The following is a 19,912-nucleotide window of genomic DNA, read 5'->3' on the forward strand; positions in this document are numbered from 1 at the left end:
CTTCTAACAAATTTTTTACGGAAATTATATTTAAGTCTCTCAGATATTTTGAAGAAATTCAAATTCTTATTTTATTGCCTCCGTGCCAAAAATGAGTGAAATCGGGTCATAACTTCCCCTAGCTCCCATGTATCAAATCTTAGGGTTTTCAAACATTCAATGGACTTTGCATCATATATATGCCGCATATGTGAGTCAAATTGTTTGTTATATTAATATAATTAAATAAATAAAATGTACGGGAACACCCGAACTTAGCCCTCCCTTACTTGTTTTAAACTTCGAAAAGTCGAAATACTATCTTAGTATGCTCTACTCATTTTCAATCCTGAGATAATGGAGAGCAATTTGATCTATACTTTGAGAGATACTACTGCGTTCAACAACAACAACAATCCTCTAACGATTATTCGTCGTGAAAAAACCTATGAAGATTTCGAGGTGTTTAAATATCTTCAAAATTAGTCAAATTATGTGACCCTCTATTTTCTACTATATAAAGGGTCTGGTAGCACCGTAGACAATATTTTATTGTATAAGTTTGAAATTAGATCTTAAACCAGATTCTTAGTCAAAGCAAAAGAAAAACTCTTTACGTTTAAGGTTTGTGTATTATATCTTTAAAGTATTTTACCCATAACTTTGACCCATCTGAATAGCTAAACCCTTTCCCTATACAAATCTAGCGCTAATAAAAAAATCTCATAAGCAAAATCTTTATTTACAATCTTTCCAATCAGTTTTATTATCCTTTTTAATAGACACACAGCAATTACTCAATTCCCCTCCCCTTCTGTCAATTAACCTCACTCCACTTGAGCAGCGTTACTTTATTGCCTTTTAATTAACTTCAACGCGCCGTCGAGTTGACACCTGTTAAACAAAAACAAAGAAACCCCATTTGATGTATCTCCAAATAAATATTATTGTGTGTTCCCTTTCGTCTACACCTCAGAACGCAGCGTAATTAAGGTCAACGCCATTAAAAGTGAGTGAGCAGTGGCGTCTCACTGGTTAATCACTTAATTCTACATTGTCTGCGCACTTCTTTGTACACCTGTCTTTTGCGCTTTAATGCCGTTCGTGCTTATTTCGTGTTGAAAATGTCTAGCACGAAAGGTTCAATAGTCCCCAAAAGCAGTCATTTGCTGGCATTTTACTCCTTCAGAGCAAAGCATGTTATTGTACTCCTTTGGGTACAGCTGTTTCATTGTTTCTTATTTTGTTTGCGATTCCAATGGCAAACCCATTTCAAATGTCGCGTCTGCCAGCAATCAGCAATTTGTACCAATCATGTCGAACATTAATCGACTAGACGGTTAGTTATTTCTACGTTCTTTTTCATGACTCACATGAAATTCTCTAGATTGAATTACTTTGCTTTGCTTTGTGAGAGTGCCGTTGAACATTGACAAATTGCTGGCAAAGGTTCGTTTGGCAGTGAGTAAGTGAGTATCAGGTGGAGTGGAAAGGTTAATTTCGTAAATTGTTGTTGTTATTTGAAGAAATCTGAGTACATTTACTCAGATGGTGATTTTATTATTTATACATTTTGTATCCAGATTATTTTTTGCTTCGCAGAAATCTTAACCCAATTTGAGAGCGAAATAATATAGGTTCAATAACATAGGTCCAAAAAAAAAATTGATAAAAGGTTCCTTTGACCAAATTTGGTGTATTATAGATATTTGGGGCCGCTGAAACCGAATCTGAGTCCGTTTTGCTCCATCACGTCAGGATTTTTTCCTAACCTTAAAATACATGTCGGATTTTACCTGACAGAAACAAATTTAAAAATATTAACTGATTTAGCTTAATTTTGGGATAGCGGGGTTTTTAGCGTCGCTGATCACATATTTAAAGTCAGATTTTCAAAATCAGATTCGGTTTCAGCGGCCACAAATACAAAAGGTCAAAGGAGCCTTTGATCGATTTTTTGTTTTGTGGACCTGTGTAATCTATGCTTGATAAATTTACTTTTAACTTTTTGTTAATGGCAGTTTGAATGTTTTAAATTTTTTTATCGAATTCAGCGCGATTCAGCTGCTTATACTTCAATTCAGCGCAATTCAGCTACTTATAGATCAATTCAGCGCACATTAAGCGCACCATTTACTACTTCTATGAACTTGTACTCAAATTTTATATGAAAATATTGTAGCTATGCTACTGTTTATTAAAACTAGGCTAAATCTAACTTTATTCACTTTCAAAATTTGGTTTATAAATCTCCTTTCAGTTGCTGAATATAGATATTGGATTCGATATTGTTTAGTAAGAGTTCACGAATCATTTTACGGATTGATTAAACATAATTTGGTTATTTTTCAGTAGCAACAATCCATGTATATTCATAATGTCAAATTCAGCGTCTTCGTAAACATATAGTCGAAATAAAAAGTCTTTCCGAAAAAGAAGTAAAAAGTAAAATATTTTCAAATGTTGAATGAAAGGATTAGAAGCTTTCTTCAACAAATTTATGCCTCGAAGGCATTTCCTTAGTAATGAAGTTATATATATATATATATATATATATATATATATATATATATATATATGGCGTAGGAACCGCTTTAAGCGATTATAGCCGAATCCACCAGAGCGCGCCACTCATTCCTCCTTTTTGCTTTTTGGCGCCAACTGGAAACACCAAGTGAAGCCAGGTCACTTTGCACTTGGTCTTTCCACCGGAGTGGAGGTCGTCCCCTTCCGCGGCTTCCTCCAGCGGGTACTGCATCGAATACTTTCAGAGCTGGAGTGTTTTCTTCCATCCGTACAACATGACCTAGCCAGCGTAGCCGCTGTCTTTTTATTCGCTGAACTATGTCAATGTCGTCGTATAAATCGTACAGCTCATCGTTCCATCGTCTGCGGTATTCGCCGTTGCCAATGTTTAGAGGACCATAAATCTTGCGCAAAACCTTTCTCTCGAAAACCCCAATAGTCGTCTCATCGGATGTTGTCATCGTCCACGCTTCAGCGCCATACATCAGGACGGGAATAATGAGCGACTTATAGAGTTTGATTTTGGTTCGTCGAGAGAGGACTTTACTTTTCAATTGCCTACTCAGTCCAAAGTAGCACCTGTTGGCAAGAGTGATTCTGCGTTGGATTTCAAGGCTGACATTGTTGGTGTTGTTAATGCTGGTTCCCAGATAAACGAAATTATCTACAACTTCAAAGTTATGACTGTCAACAGTGACGTGGGAGCCAAGACGCGAGTGCGCTGACTGTTTGTTTGATGACAGGAGATATTTCGTCTTGTCCTCATTCACCACCAGACCCATACGCTTCGCCTCTTTATCTAGTCTGGAAAACGCAGAACAAACGGCGCGGTTGTTGCTTCCGAAGTTATTCAGCATAATTTCCGCTACGTTCAGCAAACTAGTTTTTTAATAAATTGTACATTGATGATTTTTGTAAGTTATTCAATGCGGATTTTCTTTTATTCAGCTCTTAAAATTCCGCCAAAACCCTATTTGTATCACCCCTATTTATACACATTTATTTTTATAACATATTTCTTGAGAAACTACTATTGTTTTGTTTTTAAATAATGATTCAGCAGATATTCAGCACATTTAACAGCAGTTTTAAATATGTAATTAGTGTTCTATTTTATATAAAAATTTAATCTGCATACATTTTCGCTATTCAGCTAATTTTAATGTAGATTCTAAGTATTACTATTAACCTTTAAATTGAATTCAGCGTGGGGTTCTGTTTATTCAGCACTTTTCAATGAACCTGAATTGATTCTAAATAATAATAAGAAGCTCTCAAATAAATTCAGCTCGAGGTTATGTAAATTCAGCACAATTATATGGACCTGAATCGATTCTAAATATTTCTAAGAAGCTCTAAAATGAATTCAGCATGGATTTATGTTTATTCAGCACTTTTCTAATTTGCTCACATGTAATTCCTTTATTCAATTTTAGCTGTTGATGAAAAGTCTTCACTAGCAAAGAAAACATTCCTATAAAGACAGTAGAAAGCATTAAACAACCCACAGTTGGAATGCCACTTTATAAATCAAGTTGTCTGCTGAACAACGGACACGTACAACGTGGTAGCCGGAAGAGATTGTAAAAGGTAGCGAAATGCCGAAAATTCCAAGCAAAGCGCGCGGAATAACAGACCACAAAAAAAAAAAAAACAAAGTGCGGCAGTGAAAAGTGCAAAAAACTGCCGGAAAAAAGGAGCGCCGTTGACAAACACCACGCGGCCGGGTAAACATTCCACTACTGTCATTAAGACAAATAGGAAGAGCACATAGCTTACCAAACGGCATATCGAAGAAATATTTGCGCACTTACATACATACTTACATACACATAAGTACATATAATTTGTGGGATTAAATTTTACTTGGTTGCCGCTTCCACCTCTTTCGCTGTCCCTGTTGCTTTAGTTGCCAGACCAGCTGGAAAAAGGACAAGCATTTCAATTTGCATGGGCATTGAGCTCTGTGTATAGCCTGTATTCATATATTTATATATACATGAACTGCTGAATATTTCTGTTTGAGTATTGATGTGTTGTCATTTCATGTCGTTTACCCTGTGCGCTGTGTGATTTTGCTTGAGAATTCTCTCTCTTTTTGTTGGTGGTTAAAGGGCAGGACAATTTGCCGAAACAATTTGTTTACTTATTTAGCAGTTCCGTGAAACCTTTTTTTTAAGCTTTCAAGCATTCTTTCATGCTGGTGAATACTCGTATTGTGGTGTTGTGTTTTTTTTTTATTATATTCACAGCTATTTGTGGGCGTTACGTCACGTTAGTAGCTCCATTAAGAGTCATTGGCTTTGCGAAGGGTTCAATTAAATGAATATATATGAAAAGTCAAATGTAATTTACAGCTAAGCAGTGAAAGATGATAAGAAGAGAGATTCTAAAAAATACTTTAATTTAAAAATATGTCTAAAAACCCATGCTTTAATTCTTTAAAGTAATATATTATCCGTATAGTTTTCATTTTAGCGTAATTCAGCGCCTTACAATGTTATTCAGCGCAATTCAGCACTTTTCAATGTCATTCAGCTTTATTTAGCACATTGTCTTTAACTATTATTTATGACGTGTAAACAAAATCCAGACGAAATTTGCAGATGCAGTGGGTTGGCATGGATAGAACCATAGCACCGTTCCAAAAAATATTTTTTTATCAAAAATTGTGCCCTAAAAGAAACTAAACCAATATTTTAGCACTTTAAAGCAACATATTGACTGAGTTCACTGCACTTCTGCTCGATTCAGTGCAATTCAGCGCTTTTCAATGTCATTCAGCATCATTCAGCAAACTGTATTTTTTTTTCAAAATAAAATAAAGACAACACAAAATACGCAATGAAAAACGAAACACGCATTTTGAAATACATAACACATCGAATAAAATCGAATAAAAATAACAACAAATATAGCAATCAGATTTCCAGCTTACCCCAATCGTTGCTGTTCGTGCTCTTCCTCATCCTCCATTATATCGACAGTGGCATTCGAACCGACCATGGACGATGTGCCGGACATTAATGTGCCCATTTGTGTGTTGTTGGCTGTTGTTGCTGCTGCTGCAGTTGCTGTTGTTGTTGGTGGATTACCGCTACATGCCGCCGCTGTTGCTGTCAATCCAGCTGTCAACATTGCAATCGTTGTTGCATTCGATGTTGCTGTTGTTGTTGTGCCGGCATATATAGACGATTGTGTTGGTGTTGTTGTTGCATTGTTGCTACCACTACTCGAACCGCTTTGTTGTAATAATAAATCATGCCGGCAGGTTAAATCGCGCTCACCGGCTACTAATGTGCTGATCTCCGGTGGCAGCGGTTTTGTGAGGAATTTCGCTCGACGTATGCCTGGAATGAGACGAATCAAAATGGGAAATTGAAAGGTTTAGCGGCGCTGTTGTTGAAATTTACTTTCGTACAAAGGGCAAAAAAGAAAAATAATTACCATAAAAGAGATAAATTTGAAAATAGTTGTTGGTATGCCGTATTTTACAGCCCGAAATATTCAGCGGAATTGGTTTTGAAATAGTGCTTACGTATTCAGTGATTTTAAACAAATAAATGTTATTCAGCGCTATTCAGCACTATTCAGCAGTAATAAGCCCTTCGAATAGAGCTCTACGTGATTAGGAAAGTGTTCTAACACAGCTGAATTTTTTTGGACTATGAAAATATTTATTGTAACCTTATAAATTTTGGCCCAATCTGTGAGATCTATATATATATTATATATATGTAAATGTCTAATGTGGGATGGGGTCATATGTAGAAGTTCACGCGAGTGATGAAAGTTTCTGATTGCCATTTAATTGGGAGTGGCCAGGAACGATTCTTTTGCATATGACTCAAGCAGCTCACGACTTCCGGTTTTAGACCAAGTATCCCCTGGGTAGCTAACAGACATCCGTTTGGAGGCGAGCTAAAGTGAGAAGGCGAAGCCCGCTTCTGCGGTTGTGCGTAGGGCTTGAGACCCACCACATAAAAAAATCTCCCCAATGAAAACAAACACAGAGCCTCGGATGAGACACCGCCCTTTTGATGACGACCCCTGCAAACGTCCGGCTATAATCGCTTAAAGCGGTTTCTACGCCAAATATATAAATGTCTAAGTGATTTAGGATCTTTAGAATTGTGAAGTTATCGCTCTGATATTGTTTGCAACAGTTTTGAAAATAATTCACTGCCTTAGAAGCCAATTCAGCGCTATTCAGCAAAGTTTTCTTGTTATTTGGAATGATTTTGTAATTTTGAAATTGAAATAAATTCATTTATTGTATAATTAATATTTAGCCGAATTGCAAAACCAATTCTGTTTTATTTAAATATCGTCAAAATACAAGAGTAGTGTATTCTCAAGATATATGCAAGTTTAAAGGTGATTCAGCATAATTCAGCGCTAGTTTTATGCTTGAAACGATTTTCTAATGAACAATTCTAAACACTTTAGCACATTTGATAGTTATTCAGCGCATTTCAGTGCAATTCAGCGCCACTTGTATGCTTTAATGAGACAATATACGTATATATTAAATGATACTACTTATTTATAAATACTTCCAAACGTATTCTATTAAGAAAAATCTTCTTTAAATTATGAAAGTACTCCAAAATCAAAAATGTATAAATTTGCAGTGATTCAGCACAATTCAGCGATATGTTTATACTTGAAACGCTTTTTAACGAATAAGTCTAAACACTTGAGTACATTTGATGGTTATTCAGCGCAGTTCAGTTCCATTCAGCGCCATTTTTATGCTTTTATGAATGTTATTACTTATTCAGAAACACATTTAAGCATGTTATTTAAAAAAAAAAAATCTTCTTTAAATTATAAAAGTACTCCAAAATCAAAAATATATAAATTCCATGTGATTAAGCATAATTCAGCGCACATTTCCAAACTAGCTCTTAACAGTTCTACGACTTGCCGATTATATGTGTGCTTATGCACTGAATATATTATTCAGCACACGACTTTAATTGAAATAAATTCAATACTTAAGTACAAACATGCGCCTAAATTCTGCCTAGCCACGCATGCGACGCTGTACTCTACATTATACGCCCTTGAAACTCAATCGCGTTGACACTGTGTTGCTGCTCCACCCATCCACAAAGCAAATTAAGGAGGAAAACAATAAAGCATAGCGCCACGAGGCTCATTCATCTCGCACACGGACGTGCCACAACGCGTCATTGTCATCATCAATAAACCAAATGTGGCACACGTCTGGAGGGGCTATAATATTTGAGGCACATATGATATCCTAGAAGAGGCAGTAGAGTGTGTGTGTGTTTAACTTTTTATTGAATGTCAGCATTTTTTATTGCTTTCGATGTTATTTTTATTTTTTTTTCAGCCAAAGTCAAAGTGTTTATCACTTTAGTCATCTCGCTCTTACACATTTGCATCTGTTACTAAATGCTTTGGAAATACTTAAATTGCTTAATTCAACGCGATGTAGGTCTACACAGACACTCGGAAATTTAGGCACTGGTACAAGTCCAACCACTTATTTTCGTCAATCAGCTTTTCTGCTTCCCCAGCCTCCCGTCTCAGCTGTCACAATTTAAGCCCAAAATTAAATGAAGTGATTGATTACCGTATTTTAACGGCAAAGCCTGTTGTACAGCGGTTTACAACTGACTAAAGACTTGTACACTTCTAAGTGTTTGTTTACAGCTTGTTCTTTACAGTATCGTATTTCACCTGGCTGTGTTGGCTGTTGCTCTTTGCCTGTCTCTGTCAAGCTGTGTTTGAGTTTAGCAATTTACTCAAGTTGTGTGTTAAAGGGCGCCAATTTACGCTGTCACAGTGACATCGATTGTTAATTAAATCGATACAGTGCGTTTGAGGTTGATCGTACGCTGTAAATTTTTCAAAATGTCTGTTTTGTGTGTTCAATGAGCTGAATGCGACTGGAAGTCTATGTGCAGTACTTGCCTTTACTACAAGAACTCCAAGTTGTGCATTTAAACTTTATTCAGCGCGCTTTAAATGAATTCAGCACGCATAACAACTTATTCAGCAAGCATAGCGGACATTTTGTATCTTAAAGGGGTTTTATATAAAGTAGTATGAATAAGTTAAATGTAATTTTACTTTATTCAGCACAATTCAGCTCACAATTTATATTGTAAAGTATACCAATTTTATAAAATAACTTACTCTAATCAAATAAAATGCGCTGAATATAATTTAATTAGATTGTAAAGCACTGAATCTATAAAAGTAAAGCAAGTTAAAAATGAATTCAGCGCATTCGGCACATTATTTAAACCGATTAAATTCAGCTGAATATTTCAAAATCAAGTGGAAGTGGAGTTTTCAACAGATATATATTTCACACATTGTAAAAATCATCCACAAATCAATCGCTTAACTTCGTGAAGCCAAGCGCTATGAAATTACAAGCAGCTGACAGCGTGACAAGAAAACAGTTGCCGAAATTTACAACGAAAGGGAGGCAGCAAAAGCGCAGTGCAGGCTCAAGGCAGCTGAGTCAGCAACAGCTGGAAATAATGCTGTGAATTATGTCGCTTGGCTGAGCCGAATGCACAACATTAGCTATGCTGTCAACGCCTCTGCAACTAACAGCATTGCAATTCACCGCAAAGCGTAGTTGCCATATTGCAAGCTAACGATAACGGTGTACGTTGAATGCAATTAAAACGTTGCAACATCACGTAAGTGGCTCACAGCTGAATTGATGCTAATATGCGAACGCAAGTAAATGCCGTTATTAATTTGACGTGCTGAATAACAGCTTATAAACGTGTTTCGGAGCAATTAAATGAGTTACAAGTGTGGAAGCATATTACTAGTAAATTTCGCAAACTTTTCAGAACCTTTAATCTATAACTGTGGTTACTTTAGAGGAGATCTTTTCTAAAATTTTGTCGTAAATCTACAAGACTAGCGCTGAATAAAGTGTAGGTCTACAGTTCGAAGATCTATGCTTTTAATAAAAAAATTCCCTGTCACTAAAGACATATCAAAATGTTAACCCAGTGTCATGAATTCATCTCAGCTTGAACCTTCAGAGCAGTAAAGCCACTCTCATTATCGTAATTAGTATACTGAAAATCGATTTCTGGAAATGTTGGGTTTGTCGCAGAATCACTTCTGTCAACTTACTTTGGACTGATTAGGCAATTGAAAAGTACAGTCCTCTTTCGACGAACCGAAACCAAACTCTATAAGTCCCTCATTATTCCGGCCCTCATTTATGGTGCAGAAGCGTGGACGATCTCAACATCCGATGAGACGGCATTGGGAGTTTTTGAGAGCAAGATTGTACAAAGATGTTTGGTCCTTTAAACATTGTCAACGGCGAATACCGCAGACGATGAACTGTATGAACTCTGACGACAATAACATAGGTCATGTTGATCGAATGGACGAAAGCACTCCAGCTTTGGAAGTGTTCGATGCAGTACCCGCCGGTAAAAGCAGAGGAAGAAGAAGAACTCCACTCCGTTGAAAGGACCAGGTGGAAAGCGATTTGATTTCACTTGGCATTTCCAATTGGCGCTAAACAGCAAGAAAGAGAGATGAATCGTACGCTCTTATATATTCATAAGCGGTGCCTGCGCCAAATTTTTGTATTTGTCCAGTATAAAATAATATGAAGACAGAGGAACTCTGACATGATCGGCTGAAGTGAAAGTGGGATATGGAAGTATTTAATAATCATACCGTTCTGGGCCAGAATTGCTCTTAAGCTCTCGAAATGCCGAGCTCTCTCCTTTACTCTGAGCTTCGATCAGAACCTCGTTTTAGTTTGGATGGAGTTATTTTGAAGACTCTGGATTCAAAACCTATATAGTTTGGAGACGAAAACATGTTTAGGGTATTATGATAAACTGTTGTCTCAATGTGGAGTTATGAATACCATTCTCGTGTGAGAACCAAAAGTTTCTAAGTCGAACACCTGGTCTCAATAAACAGTTTATAATTCGATTTTTATTTTGGTTTAAGATGAGTTGGTGATTAGCCGTCTGCATCCGAGCCTGGACCGGGGCTGCCGGCTCCTCGCCGGTGCTAAGGTTATACCGCTTTTACACGGTCGTCAGAGCCTCGTTTGTATAGAAAAATCGAAGAATCGATCGAAAGGGAGGTTCACATTTGGGAGGGATATGATGTGTGGCGCATCACCAGCCCCATTAAACCCCCGATATATCTTCATACCTACTTTTAAAAAACTATTTTTTTATAGCCTCGCCTCGCCTCGCCTGCTGCCACCGAAACAAGCCAGTGTGAATATTTGGTGTGTGAATATTTTGCACAGTGACAACTTGGTAAATAGCTGCATCAGTGTTGTGGCCTAACTTTCACACAGCCAGTGGCCGGCAGATTTCAAACAAACAAATAACAATAACAACAACAACAATGTGTTTTTTCTGGTGTTTGCATAGCTGTCACCAAAGGAAGGTCGAGCTTAAATTTCAATTGCCACACAAGTGTGGCATGCAAAGTTTTTTTCACCATTCAGGAGAGTGAAGTGTCAAAATACAGTGTTGCAACGCCACCTATGAGTCTGGCCGCTTGCCAATGGCCCGCATTTGCACCCACTGCCACAAACCACTAATGAAAGTCAACTTGGAAAAGTTTGCTGTGCTCGCCACACCGCCAAGACCACCAGCCAATGGTGAGATGATGTTGCAGCAATGCATCAAGTTTGCGCTGTGGTTGCTGTTGTTATTATTATTGTTGTTGCTCTTAGGTTTTGCGTTGTGCAACTTTAAGTTGAAAGTAAAATGCAATTAAAGTGCAGCAATGTGGCAAGCTCCTGTTGCACACTCACATACACACATACACTCTATCTCACTCTCTCACACTCTCTCTCAAAAGAGGCTGCTTAAATGAGTTATTCAAGTGAACGGTTTAACTTTATGAGGCCGAGGCGTGTTTGCAATTTGGGAGCAAAATAATTTCACCATTTGCTTGTTGCTCTTGCATAGTTACCGTTAGCATACGAAATGTCTTCGGTTTTGTTTTTGTTTTTTTTTCTTTGTTGCGACTTTCTCTCGTTTGTTGTTGTTGCTTTATTTGCTTGTTCGGTTAGTTGGGTTGTCCTGCTTGGCTGCGTTTGGCACGTCAAAGTTTGTACTTGATTTAAAATGAGTGAAAGTTTCCTCAAGCAACGAAAGTGGATTTCCAGATTTAATGGTTGCGTCAAGTGGAGTAGATAGTAGCTGGCAAGTTGTTTCGGAAATTTAAGAAAGTTTATTAAAAGCACTACGAACTTGTGGGTGAAAGTTGTATAGAATTCGTGGTGGAGAGTTTCCGAACTTCAGCGCAGCTACCAAAGTCAATAAGAAAATAATTTGAAAAGTATTTGTTTGAATAAGAAGAAGAAAGGCTTTGCATCACATCGCGCAGAGTGTGTTTTCTTGAAGAAATGTCGTGCAGATACTACTCGGGCCTACTGAGCTTGCATACTGAAGAGCGTAATCTCATAGGAAAGTGTAGAATTATATGGAGAAAGCATGATGTTATTCCAGATATTATTATTCAAAGACGCTCTTTCGTCAAAGGGTATATTCTCGGGTAAAATATTAAAAGTCTGTCTGTTTCAGAAGTGTACATACATACTTATCTATATCTTGGCTCAGGTCATATATAATATTATCACCAAGATTTTAATAACAAACCAACACTTTTTGATATAGTGTTTAGTGATCTGTTCCTGCTTTTTTCCGTATCATTGCATTGACAATTCCTTTAAGATGCTTGTAGGCATATAGTTTTACACAAGGAATCATTGAAAAGAATCAAGGTTTGATACCAAAAACGAGAAGGAGAACAGACAATAACGCGAGAGAAATTGAACAAATATATATCTATAAACTATATCCCTCAATTATGGACTTTATTAGTGGCTCTCAGGTGAGGACACCCTCTAGACGTACCTGGAAAAGAGATTTAGTAAAAGAGGAGGATACTATCTCAATCTAGACCAACGGGTCCAAAATGGACTGCGGAGTAGGTACGGGTATATTCCAAGGATCTCGACATCTCTCCATCTCTGTCCGAGTAGGAAACTCAGCCATAATCTAGCAGAAGTACTAGGCATAGAGATGGGCAGTGGAGCTCTATGGGACAACTATGGGAGGATACCGAAATTAAATATATATACAAATACTCAGGCGGCATTGCTGGCTTTGACGTCGCTGGAGATTAATTCCAGCGTAGTCAACAACTGTAGAAAGGCTTTGAGCTCACTGGCAGAAAAGCTTCACCTAATAATTTGGGTCCCCGGACTGTAACATTTTCGCAAACGAAAACGCAGACAAGTTGGCAATATCAGGACCTCTCCAGACGAATCCGAGGCGAAGCAAATACCATGCTCAGCAGGAACTACCAAGAGAGAGCTATACACACATTTTGGACAAATTGCAGAACACAGATGGAAATCTATAACCAAATATAAAATACCAAAGCAGATATGAGCTCGGTATGAAAGAATAAAAAATACTGAGGACTTATTAAATAGATCAAGGAAAAGCATATACAGATTTACAGCCACCATTTGGAGAATATGCGTTGAAAATGGGTCTTTCTTGTAACGATATATGTCGTTCCTGCAAACTAGAAGGGTCCGCCTATATCACAAACTAGACACAGGATACTTGGAATTCATCAGTTATCGAACCTGGAATGGTTGTCCACGAAAAGCATAACGGATATAAGTAGTTTCACTGAGAGCAACAAATAGTTCGAGCGTAGAGATGAAAGAAACGTTATACCAGGATCATAAAGATCTTACAAGAGTGTAACAAAATGGCGCATCTAGCGCTATTTGTGCACAGGAAGGCTGCTCTCCTGCCCAACTACCGTTTAATCCCTTCTTTGAATGTGCCTCCTCTATTTCACTTGTAGCTAGAAAGAGGGATTAATTCTCAGTCTAACGGTAGCTGAGGCAGTGTACAGGTCTTTATAATATGTATACCAAAATAAATTTACTTTCGATATAGTTTTGAAAAACGTTTCCACTTATGTAAAAAAATTGAAGAAATTTAAATGATAATATTAAAAAAATTAAAATATTTTAGCGATAATTTTGATATGGGTTATCAACTGTTTAACTATAAAAAATTAATAAGGTGAAATAGTTACTTAAACTTGGGTATCAAACTAAGGTCGTTTGAGATTCCTTGAGTTTGAAAAGGTCTTGAGAAACGTTGCCACTTATCTAGAAACGTGTATTAAACCAGAAATAAAAGAAATCGAACTCAAATAATCACACACATGTCATATAATTTAAAAAAAAAATTTTAATCGAAGTAAGGAATAAAATCAATTTTTCAATTTAATTGAAATTCAAGGTTATGTTGAATTTCATTTTAGCTCCCAATCATGAGTTTCATTCATAAAAATAAAAAAATTAAATTTTTCCATTTTATACTCAAGCAAATTGCTTTTAAATCCTCAGCATTTCGCTTACTCACCGTGCACCGTTGCCGTTTGGTATGCCGGCGGTGGCGGCAGTGGCAGCACATCAGCCGCGCTGCCCATCAAGGTTGTTTGCTGTTGCGGTTGTTGGTGCTGCTGTTGTTGTTGTTGTTGCTTTCGCGTGGCATGCGTTAGCTGTATGGTGTGATATTTCACAATCGGCTGATTGCAAAGCAATTGCGTTGTGGCTGCCGAGCTGGTGCCCGATCCCAAGCCGGAGCCACTCATTGCTGTTGCATCATTGCTTGTTGTTGTTGCTGCAGATGCAACGGACGTATAGCCGGACTGTTGCTGTTGTTGTTGTTGTGGATGCGCTGCTGTGGCAATTGGAAAGTAAATTGTGGCCGTCGCCGTGCCTCCGGGCACGGACACATTCGCCGATTGATAACAATTGCCCGACATGCCGGTGGCGATGAGTGTGGCACCAACACCGATGCCAACATTGCCATTGCCGTCGGTTGTGCAATTATTGCTATTGCCATTCAGCGCTGAGGCGACGCCTGATGTGGCCGGTGTTGTTGTTGTTGTTTGAAAGCGCACCAATGCGCCGCTGGGCACGGCAACATATTGTTGTTGTTGTTGCTGCTGTGGTTTATGTTGGTGCGGTTGCAGTGTTGCGTATTGACGCAATGTTGGCAGTTGTTGTTGTTGTTGGCCTTGTTGTGTGGGCGATGTGCCGGCCGATACGATGTGGAATGTTTGCAAGGTATGTTGCTGCTGTTGTGGTTGTTGTTGTTGCTGCTGCTGATGTTGAAAATGTTGCGGTGATGGTGTGGCCGAGCGGCTATAAAGTTGCTGATATTGTTGTTGTATTGATTTTGACGCTGCCGTTGCTGTTGTTGCCATTAGCATAACATCCGGACGTTGTTGTTGGTGTTGTTGTTGTAGCTGTGGTTGCTGTTGCTGCTGTTGAAAGTAGTGCGCATTGATTTTCGCTCCCGTCAACATTTGATTTTGATTTAATTTCGCCGGTGAATTGTGCAGCAGCCGACAGGAGTCTAAAAGGATTGCGTAGAAGAGCAAATGCATATCTTTAGTGGAGTCACTTGATAGTGAGTGCGTAATAAGTGGGTGACAATGTGGAAAGAAAATATGGAGAAATTGATTTCAAATAATAAATAGAACAGTTTGGAAGAATATGGGGCATTTTAAGTGAGAATCGGAGTATGCCGAACACTCGGATATTTCCTTATTTTGTTACTTTAAATTTAATATTAAAAATAAATATTTATTAGTTTGTTTATTCTGTGCTGTCATATCGTGTATTCCCTTATAATGCAACTAATTAAAACACATTTACCAATAGATGGCGCTGAAGTCGAAATATTACCAAAAAAGTACTTATAGTCCGATTTCACTAAATTTGAGCTAAGCTTCTTACTAAGTAGCGCTAGTGTCAGCTTATCATAAAAATCGTTTCTATATTCCGATTCTTGTCATATCCGAGTTATAGAAAAAATGGGACTACACTTGATAGGATAGATAAGGTTGTGTGGCTGTTCCTCAGACTGTGTGGGGTCTTGATTTCAAAAAGGCGAAACAAAACAGACTGATATGATTACACTTTGTCTTCTTTAAGACAACTTCTACAGCTAGCATCCATTAACATTTAATTTAATTTAACAGCATGGAACACGATGGGGTAATGCCAGTTAAAACCCCTAAAACTAAGCGGAGATGAACTTCGATGAACTAGTGACTGACCAGCGCTTGTCCAGCTCAGCTGAGTCCAAACCGTCTAATAGTAAATCACAATTGGATAACGGTGCCCCTACTTGTTCCAATGCTATTTTGAATGAGACTGACGTGTCTTGCAGGTAAGATTTTACCAATTTCTAAACTCCACTGTGGCCAAGCAGCTCGACGCTTAAGTAGGGTGATGAATTTCCCATTTTTTATATTATCCTAATCCACTTCAATTCCTATTTTATAACGAGTTGCATGCACCGGATAGATTTTCCAAAATTTAATTTGTCCACTAATTTCTTAAATTTTCTATTTAATTCTTGTTCGTTCCAGTTTAATACATTCTGCCTCTGACTTCTTATATCGTACTTTTTACGAGATGGTAAGTGATTTGTGAGTGTATTTATGAGTTTATTATATGTAGTTTAAAAATAAGTACTTACCATCTCCAGAATCGCCCATAGTACCGCTATTGCTGTAGTCGTAACCACTGCTCAGATTTCTTTCCGTAATTAAAGCGTCGTATTTACAGTTTTTGCAGTCCAACTAAAATGAAGAAGAAGAAGAAGAAAAATTAACAAGTGGAATTTAAAACTTAACAGAAATTCAAATATAGAGTATATTGAGATATATTGAGATCTGGCAAATCTTTTAACACATTACCCATATCTTTCCGGAAGTGAAATTGAAAAAGGGTAAGATTCGAAGCTTGAAAAAATTAATCCAAATTAGAGTAGAATGGTTCAAGACACCTAAAATTATTGCAGCGAAATTAAAAACTCTATCCATGTGTAAAATTCCAAAAACCTAACAGATTGCGATGAGAATTCAAAAGCAACCCAGGTGATGGAGAAAACTTCGGAGACCAAACGAAGGAAATATGTATGTACACATGTGGAGCAGGAGTAATTATCCAAAATATGAACATTACTTTTCGCGCATATAATTTCCGGCAGTAATTACTACATTGTTCGTAATATGGTTTGTCTTAGTAAATATTTTTGAATTAAAATAAAAGACATTGCGATCGAAATTTCAAATAAAATCTTTAATATCCGATTCAGTTGTTATTGATACCCAAATTATGTAAAAAAAAATTATTTGAATACATCCGATAGATGGTGCTATGTAGCATCGTAAAAAACCTCTATACGTCTATTTTCACATGTATTAAGAATATTTATCATACTTTAATTATTAGGGTGTGCTATTACATTCTAATGTAGGATTTACATTATGTCAAATTAAATGCATTACATTGACAGAAATTTCTAACTTCGATAGTTTGTGTTTTCACTTATTGCCCTCCTTTTCCAATTTGACTGAAAACATAGTCAATTTCCGCAGTGGTAACATTTCATATACACTTGAGCGAAAGGCAAACAATTGAATTTTTCCATTGGATTACTAATTTAGTTCGAACCATATTATAGCCTTTTCGCACAGCAGTTAATTGATCAATTAACCAGTCTTTGCTGGATTAAAGCGTTGATTTAGATCGATTTACCATACACATTTTTCTACATTAATGTTTAATCGAATTAAAATCGAGTTGAAAATACAATGCATTAATTATATATGCGTTCTTGGTCTGAGAGTTGTTCGCGTTAGTCGACCGTAGATGTCGCTGCCGGTAATAAATAACCAGCTGATGAAACTTACCAACTTCTTATGAAAACCAAAAACAACAAGTAAGGAAGGGCTAAGTTCGGGTGTAACCGAACATTTTATACTCTCGCAATTTATTGATGTAATTTTATTTATATTAATAATACACAATTTGACCCACATATTCGTCATATATAGTGCATAAAGTCAATTGAAAGTTGGAAACCATAATATTAGGTTAGAAGCACCGACGCCCTCGTGTTCGATATATGAGGCCTTAAAAACCTATGGTCCGATTTCGGCGATTTTTAGAATGCCACACTATAAACATAGTATTTGTGCAAAATTCTGCACCGATATCTTCACTAGTACTTACTTTATATATTGTAAAGTAAGCGATTCAGATAGTCTTCAAAGTTCTGGTATATAGGAAGTAGGCGCGGTTGTAAAGCGATTTGGCCTATTTTCACAACATATCATTGGGATGTAAGGAAACTATTACAAACCAAGTTTCATTGAAATCGTTCGAGTAGTTCCTGAGATATGGTTTTGGACCCATACGTGGGCGACGCCATGCCCATTTCCATTTTGTAAAAAAATCTGAGTGTAGCTTCCATCTGCCATTCCTTATGTGAAATTTAGTGTTTCTGACGTTTTTCTTTAGTAAGTTAACCCACTTTTAATAATTTTCAACCTAACCTTTGTATGGAATGGGGGCGTGGTTATTATCCGATCTCTGTCATTTTTGAACTGTATAAGGAAATGACTAAAAAAAAACGACTGCAGAAAGTTTGGTTTATATAGCTCTATTGGTTTACGAGATATGTACAAAAAACCTATTTGGGGGCGGAGCCACGCCCACCTCCCCAAAAAAATTACATCCAAATATGCCCCCTCATAGTGCGATCCTTCATACCAAATTTTATTTCCATAGCTTTATTTATGGCTTAGTTATGGCACTTTATGTGTTTTCGGTTTTCGCCATTTTGTGGGCGTGGCAGTGGTCCGATTTTGCAAAGCAACCTTCCTAAGGTGCCAAGAAATAAGAGTGCCAAGTTTCATTAAGATATCTAATTCATTAAGATAATATAATAATTTTTACTCAAGTTACAGCTTGCACAGACGGACGGACGGACGGACAGACAGACCTTCGGATTTGAACTCCACTCTTCACCCTGATCACTTTGGTATATATAACCCTATATCTAACTCGTTTAGTTTAGGGTGTTACAAACAACCGTTATGTGAACAAAACTATAATACTCTCTTTAGCAACTTTTGTTGCGAGAGTATAAAAATATATAACAGCTGATCGGTTATCGAGTAGCCGACAGTGAGAAGAGAAAAAACTGGTTTCTCAATTAAAAATTTAATTGATCTATTAATTTGGCTGTGCGAAAAGGCTATTACATAAATTATCATACACATTATTTGACAATCAGTGTCATTATTTTCAATGCAATTGTCATTAAATTTGACAACAACCGCACACTATATAGAAGTTGCAGAACGAAGAATAGGGAAAATCCACTTAAATAAAAATATGAGTGCATTTCTATACATGCTGAAAAGCTGAAATAATTGAAATATTGTAACGTCAAATTTGAATGGCATAATGTTAAAATTATGGCACCATTTTTTTCTCTGTACAATTTTGATCAGCCTCTTAACACTGGAAACTAATATATCTACAGAATAGTTAATTAAACGAATGAAAGCTATTTTTTGTTGTAACTGTAATCATGAGTTAATTTGTCAATTTATACTTAATTATTCCATTTGTATGAATAGCGTGCATTAATTAACCCAAAACTATCAAAAGTTTCTAACACTTCATTAAAATTAAAAATTATTTCACTTATAACACTAATACTCCCAAAAAAGCGCTCAATTACATACATTTGTCTATCTAAAGTTTAACTAATATTATTCCTTAACTTCAAAGCACATTTCGGAGTTTAAATATATTCAATATTTCATTTAATTAAAACAAATTCCATTAAACCCTTGCTGTTTCCCCGAACACTTACTTGCATTCAGCAGTGGCATATTCACTTGCCAAATACAAATTCAAATATATGCAGCGCTGCCATTCACTTATCTCACATTCTCTACTATTCTCTATGCGCTGAGGCGAGTGTACGAGTATTTGTTGCCCCAACTAATCTCATTCACAAAATCCTTCACTAAATTTACTATCAAAGCATATTAAACGAGCGGAAGAGCAACGCGTGATAAAGTCGCACTAATCCTTTGAACAAAACCTCAGTGGCCACATGCAACACCTCACACACATTCGTACAAGCGCACTCTTGTGCTGACAAATTTATATACAAATGAACAGTTACAGTTGTCAGTTAAGCAATCAGTTTGCTTTCGCATTGAAAGGACTGTGGGGATTTTATTGGTGGCATTTGTTTCGATGTGTGGGTGCCTGTGTATGCGTGTGTGAAAATTGCTATCTAAATGACTTGGTGGTCCTGCTGTGTGGTGATAGGTGTATTGGACGGTTGGCGAATCCGAGCATATCTATGTATTCGGTATAAATAACGGGCTATTTATATCTCAAACTATAGAGTGTGGTTGTTGGAATCCTTTTGCTATTCGATTATCCAAGCTCCATATATAGTCATACATAGAAATCGATTTACAT

General features: G+C 37.0%; 1 protein-coding gene across 1 annotated transcript in view; it reads right to left on the reverse strand.

Moving 5' to 3' along the window:
• The window catches only part of LOC105215132 (AF4/FMR2 family member lilli), a 63,678-nt gene that overhangs the window by 12,778 nt on the left and 30,988 nt on the right, over positions 1 to 19,912 (reverse strand). Inside the window, exons 4-6 of the mRNA XM_054234313.1 lie at positions 16,095 to 16,197; positions 13,962 to 14,963; positions 5,444 to 5,855 (exon numbers count right to left, since the gene is read on the reverse strand). Of these exons, the coding sequence (XP_054090288.1) occupies positions 5,444 to 5,855; positions 13,962 to 14,963; positions 16,095 to 16,197 (1,517 nt within the window). The remainder of the gene's footprint in view (positions 1 to 5,443; positions 5,856 to 13,961; positions 14,964 to 16,094; positions 16,198 to 19,912) is intronic.

This window comes from Zeugodacus cucurbitae, chromosome 6 (genome assembly GCF_028554725.1).
Source record: "Zeugodacus cucurbitae isolate PBARC_wt_2022May chromosome 6, idZeuCucr1.2, whole genome shotgun sequence".
NCBI classification, from domain to species: domain Eukaryota; kingdom Metazoa; phylum Arthropoda; class Insecta; order Diptera; family Tephritidae; genus Zeugodacus; species Zeugodacus cucurbitae.